Genomic DNA, 6,424 nt, shown 5'->3' on the forward strand with positions numbered 1-6,424 from the left:
TTTTCATGATTCTACTAAAAAATAATTATTTTTATTCAGCCACCCATTTGCTCTCTGCCATGGTTACAGATAGAGAAATGGAAGAAGTGAAACAGTAGATGAAGAACACAGAAGTGCTGACTTCTAGACCTGCTGATCTGGTGGGATGCTGATTGAAGGGCTTAAAGGATGGGCAATGCTCCTAATGCAAGGGACCTGCCAGTCCTAATGGTTAACAGTGAGACACGTAACAGGTAGAACTTACCAGTCCTAGAATTCTGAATTTAACATCTGTGAGAGAAAGCAATTAATGAAGGAAGCAACAACAAAAACCACTGACACTAGTGACCTCTAGTGGAAATAGGTTTCAGGGAATGTATATATTAATATATATATTAGTGTACATATAATGTATTTATTATATCTAATAAATATTATAAATTAGATAATATTTGTTAAGATCATATATATGTATACATGCTACTCAATTAGATGAAAATCAGTGGCATATTCACCCAATTTATTTCCAGAGTATGAAGAATGGGACTGCTGGAAATAGCACATAAATCTTACTCAGAAAGTGGAAATGTACCAGGAATACTTGGTGTTTTGAGCCAGACTAAGTTGATTAATGTTCTGGAAAAAATGTGGACACTAATTGCTGTTAAAGGCATTACCTGAGAAAAGAAGTGTGTTTGGGCAGTGACTTCACTGGTCACTGGGGGAATCTGGCACGCTAATGGCAGTCAGCAAGAGAACATGCTGACAGGCTTGAGAAGGAAGCTGCACTGCTTGCTAGCATGCCGTTTAAGCATTTCTTCTTTATAACATGAAAGAAAGCTATTATTTCTGAAGTGTGTACATATTTCCTAATTCAGTATTTTATGGCTTGAGTCCTGTCTCTTTCCTCTGCCCCATGGGTGTTTATGCCACGTGTTGGCAAATGCTGTTGAGCTGGGAGGATGAGAGGGGATGCTTGGTTGCCTTGTCCTTTGAAATGGAACCAGTCTCATGAAGGGTCCAAGCATGATCAGGAAGGTCAGGATAAAAGCATAGCACATCCAACCCCTTTGGGAAATACTTTCAGAATCTATCATCTCGACATAGAGGAGAAGCAAAGGAATGGGAGGGTTGATAGAAATTTTAAATTTGTCTGATCATACTGGGGGCTAATAATTGGTGAGGTGAATTAAATGGTGGGGGAGGGAAATGAAGATAAAGAAGCAAAGCAAAGGAAAAGAAACAGACGATACAGAAGCTAAGAGAATCAGCGTTATCGTTATCAAGCCCTGGGCAACTGTTACTTCTGGCAGCAGAGTCATGGTTGTCCTTGTCTCATATTACTGTCATGGCAGAAGGTGTCATCCTCTCTTCTTTCATTATTCAGCCTCCACTGCCTGCCCTGCTTTGTTTACTGATGCTGTTGTGTAGCTCAGCAGGTCTCTGCTTTTCCCAGGATTTGCTCCCTCCCTTCTCTATGTCATTCCAAGGATTAGAAATAACCCTTAGAAAAACCTTTGGTGAAAATTCCACTCTGGACTGCAGTTTCCAGAGTTCTGGTCTCTGTGAGTGGGCAAAAGGTGGCCTGGCTGCCCCTTAAGCCAATACCTTTCCTGGTGTTATTCTTTCGAGGCCAACTAAACCACAGAGCAGAGTTCAGAGAGACCAATATTAATGATCCTTCCTCTTTCCCCTGCAAAGATTGTTTTCCCCTCAGGACAGGCACAATTATTTGGCTCTAAAATAGGTCATTTCAGGGATCTAGTCTGAAAAGTAGTTTACTTACTGAGGATGAGCTAATTATTTTAATTTGCTCCAAAGCTTCTGTCAGGCTGTCTTCAATCTCACAGTCATCTAAGGAGAAGAGGTCCCCGGCTCGGGAAAGATCTTTTTGTCCCAAGACCAGTCTGAACAGGTGATGCATGATGAGGAGTTTGATAGTCAACTGACTTTCTGTAGTCCCAGGGCCATGTGTCCCAGTTATCCCAGGTTAGTAAGACAAAAACATGTAGCAGGACGTACACTTTGTATTCCTTGAAAGGTCATTTTTCTCCAGACTTTGAGGTCTTTTACACTCTCTGCAAGACAAACAAATGATATAATGTAGCCATTAGTAGAAAAACATGACCTCAGAATGTAAACTTGGTGCCCAGCAGAGAGAAAAAAAATAGACCTTTGGAAATGTGCATTGAGAAGTGAGTTTCAGTCCTTTTCACCTCATGGCACACATAAACTAATTATTAAAATTCTGCAGCACACCAAAAATATATACATTTTATGCTGATCTGACAAAAAATAGGTATTAATTCACAACAGACAGCTGTTGTTGTGTTGGCTGTCGTCATTTTCTTCTTTGACAATCTAAAGGAAAAGAGGTCCGTGCCCCTGACTAAATAGTCAGGTATTGTATGCTTTAAAAGTTTTTGTGACACATAGCACACCAGCTGAAAATCGCTGCCATAGAGTAACAGATTCTGGTTTGGTATCTTCAAATGAGATCTTATTTTTGCCTCCAAAAATCATGTCAAAAATTATTAGGTTTCTCCAGAATTTAATCTGAGCCTTAAAAGGCAGTAGAAATTCCACACTTATTTTTCTCTTTTCTGTATACTTCTTTTCTCCATCCCACAGGGAAATACATAGACAAGCAACAAATAGGTCCAACACTTGCCATATCTTCCCCAAACAGATTCCCATGCAAACCAAACAAAAAAAGACAATGAAAGAAAACAGGGAACACAGGAAACATATTTTAGACCCATTGCCTGGTTTCATCTCTTTTCCGGGACATGGAAGCCAATGCTTACATTACCTTCTTGGCTGGGATTCTTTGCTATATTGATCACAGAAGCTGCCCCAACCCTCAGTCCAGAAGATGACCTAAATACTTGTCCTAGTCTCTAAACAAGTAGGAATGAAATAAAGGACTCTGCCCAGGAGTGTGTGGCTTGTTAAGTCTTGGCAGAATGTGAGTGCAAACTTGAACATTGAACTTGAAGATGATAACATTTCAATGCAGGCTAAAGGAGAAGGGCTTTGGGATCACTCAATCCTCTCTCTATTCCCACAGCTGAAATAATGAACTCCCACTGTAATTCTCAATCAATTAACAGTCCAAAGAGAGTAGGGAAATGGCACAAATTAAATATCTGATGATTCTCATCAGCTCCCTTCTGGGCCTAATAAAATCACAGACCATTTACACCATAGAGACCTTAGCAATTGTTTAATAGTCAGGGAGGGTCAATGATGTCACCAAGGCCCCATGGTAATGGTGACAGTACTGTTCTAATTTCAGGCTAGTGGGCTTCCCCCACATTTCACAGTAGGGTCATCTCATACATGCAAGTAACGTGCAAGTGCAGCCACATGCACAGAGAGTGAGAGCCAAGAGTGATTTATTTAATATAAGCAACAGGCAATTCTTTCCAGCATTTCACTCTGCTTGTTCTCTACAGAATGAATGTGAAAAGGAAGAGGGGAGTCTGTTTCTTCCTGGGCCATCTCAGACCTGCCTTCTGAGCTATCACTGTGGGAGTACTTCTGTGCTACACGCAATTTAAAATGCAAAGATACTCTCTTTGCAATATGGTCTCTAAATACAAGCCAAGTCTTTCACCAGACACTCAATTAAATAAGCTTTCAGTAGTATTCCAAAAGATGCAGTTCATGGGCCATCGAAAGGATTTCAAGGGTAATATTGCCTACATGAAACTTTTACACTACTCTCCAGCTTTGGAAAAACAACACCCAATATTTATATATGTTTGTCTGTGTGCCAGATACTGTTCTAGATGCTTTGTAAACATTAACTCATTTAACTCCCCTAATAACTATATGAGGGTATTTTATCCCTATTTGACAGGTGAGGAACCCATGACATTAAATAAGGTGTCCATGTCACATAGTTTGTAAACTAGAGAATTAGATTTCGGATCCAGAGTGCTAGGTTCCAAGTTCATAACCATTGTGGTATGTTGATTCCATGTGAGGCTACTATTAGGAGTAAAGGCCCTCAGAGCCTTAGTAACATTTGAGGATGAAGAGATGGGTAAAGTCTTAAGAAAATGAACTCCTCTTTCCTCCTATACTGACTCTGCATCCCTGCCCTTGGGATTTAGGCCAACCAGAGAGCACAAGAGTTGCAACGAAGAGAAGCTTAGAGGAAGAGAAATGAAGGGGACTGGTGGGGAAAGTTTCAGGGGTACAGAGAAAGGAGTGAGGGTCCTACAGAGTAGTTTACACCCTGGCAAATGTGGAAGGGTGGATTACAATAGCAATAGGAAAAATTAAGACAGTTTGCTTCCCTGAATTTTCCTTTAATACATTCTACCTACCCTGCCCTCACCTCAGATATTTACAGTGAGAGAGTCTCAGTGAGATTGTACTAAGGAAAATAAAGCATTGGATGGAAATGACTTTACCTTGACCATTCAGCTTGTTGGTCAGTATCTGGCACTTCCTGAATCAGATTCAGCTGCCCCACACATATCAGAGCCAGAGCTTTGAGAAGGAGCAGAGATATAGGCTGGGGGAGAAGGACACCCACAGGCTTTTCCTGAGCGTTTTCTTTAGTCTACAAACATACAATGACAGCTGGTACGGAGCCCCACAATCACGTTTTCACCTTCAGCTGTTACTCCTAAGTGTACATCATGTGCAAAACATTATTGTTCAACACACAGCTGTATCTGAAAACTTACACACATCTGGGGGTGAGGGAAGAAGGGATGAGACTTATACCAAACATTCTACAATACAGAGATGTCCCAGAGAAAAGTCTTCTGCAGACTGGGAAAGGAAGTTTGCAGAAGTACAAGGGAGAGAGAGATCACTCCTAGGGGAAGATGATGAAGAATGGCTTTGTGGAGGAAATGGTGTTTAAGCCAAACCTTCTAGAATATGTTCCTTCAATGCACGTGTCCTGAGTACATACTAACTGAGCTTCTTGTCCGGTGACTGAGGTTCAAGTCCCAGACTGGCCACTCAGTGGTTATGGGACTTTTGGTCCCTGCTTTTTCCTTCCCTGAGCCTCAGTTTCTTGATCTGCAAAATGGGGTTAATACATGCCTAGTCTATCTCATCAGATCATTTTGAAGATCAAAACTGATAATACATGAAAGAGCCCTTTGTAAAATGACACCAACCGCTGATGTTTATCGAGTGTTAACCAGATGTCAGGCACTACTCCAGGCACTTTCCAAGTATTGAGTAACTTAATTCTCATGACAATTCCATGTGATGAGAGACTAATGTTCAGAGAGGGCAACGACCAGCCGAGGGCACACAGAGAGTAAGCTGGGGAGTCAGGATGGAACGCACTTGGTTTTCCAAAAAAAAAACCCACTCAGGACTGTGCGCAGTTGTATACATGACCACACGTGATAATTATTAAGCGGCCTCGCCTCCATCAGTCCTCGTTTAAAGAGCATCCTGCATGCTACACTATGCCATCTTTCTTAGATAAGGATCTGCAAGACACATTATTTATCTTTCAGCAGCTTAGGTCAATGTTTTGCTCAAGTGTCTGGTCTTTTTGAAACAGCAGAGAAGGTTAGAGTCAGATCAAATTCAACCTAATTTTCTGGGAAACCCACTGTCCTTATAAATGTCATAGCCTCATGGCCTAAATGCATGTATACAGATGCACCCAATGGTACACACACAAGCACACACATGTACATATGTGTGTACTCTCAGACACCTTCTTCTCTTTTTCTCTCATCAACCCTGCGGGTAGATATTGTTACCAAAGAGGAAACAGGACTGGTGAGATTAAACATCCTGTCCGAGGCTACACACAGAGCCAAGATTCACATCCAAGTAGGTCAACCTCCAAATCTTGTACTTTTTGAATTGGGAGGAAAAAAAACTAGCTTATAAAATTCCTTCTTACTCCCAACTTTCACTCTCATAATTTCTTTTTCTAATGTTGCAGGAGCCTAACATGAAGTCCACATTCTCATTATTTAGTATACATTTCTTAAGCAGGTATTGGTTGACAAGTAAGGTTTCTGTAAGGAGAAACAGACACACCCCAAAGAGAAATGATTCTGCACCGAGCGTGACACATTTCAGGGAGTCTCAGGTCTCCCTCCCAGCAAACTCAGTTTACCTGTGTGCTAGTCCTCACAGAGGCGCTTGCTGTCCCTTAGCTGTGTGTTGTGAGGCTGGGCGGGAGACTCGGGCAGCGGGCTCCAAGGGCACAGCGAGCGGAATCCACTCAGCTCAGTGAACCTGAAGTTGATCATTGCGGTGCCGGGTGAAAGAATTCAAGGAATGCAGCCCGGTGCCACGGGCGGCTCCAGAGCTGGTCAGGTGACAGGCTGCACCTCGCCCAGGGGAGAGTTACCTCTGAGTGAAATGCTCTGTTTCCTGGGGCGAAACATAAAGCCTGCTCCAGTCAAGTAGCGTTGTTTTTAACAGAGAAAACAAAACTCCCTGT

General features: G+C 42.0%; 1 protein-coding gene across 1 annotated transcript in view; it reads right to left on the reverse strand.

The window, feature by feature from the left end:
• VEPH1 (ventricular zone expressed PH domain containing 1) overlaps positions 1–6,211 on the reverse strand; it is a 205,981-nt gene extending 199,770 nt beyond the window's left edge. The window contains exons 1-2 of the mRNA XM_090272057.1: positions 6,095–6,211; positions 1,766–2,057 (exon numbers count right to left, since the gene is read on the reverse strand). Of these exons, the coding sequence (XP_090128183.1) occupies positions 1,766–1,903 (138 nt within the window). The 5' untranslated portion in view covers positions 1,904–2,057; positions 6,095–6,211. The remainder of the gene's footprint in view (positions 1–1,765; positions 2,058–6,094) is intronic.
• Positions 6,212–6,424: the final 213 nt, after the last annotated feature.

This window comes from Furipterus horrens, unplaced genomic scaffold (genome assembly GCF_987537825.1).
Source record: "Furipterus horrens unplaced genomic scaffold, mFurHor1.1.pri manual_scaffold_1, whole genome shotgun sequence".
In the NCBI taxonomy this organism is placed as follows: domain Eukaryota; kingdom Metazoa; phylum Chordata; class Mammalia; order Chiroptera; family Furipteridae; genus Furipterus; species Furipterus horrens.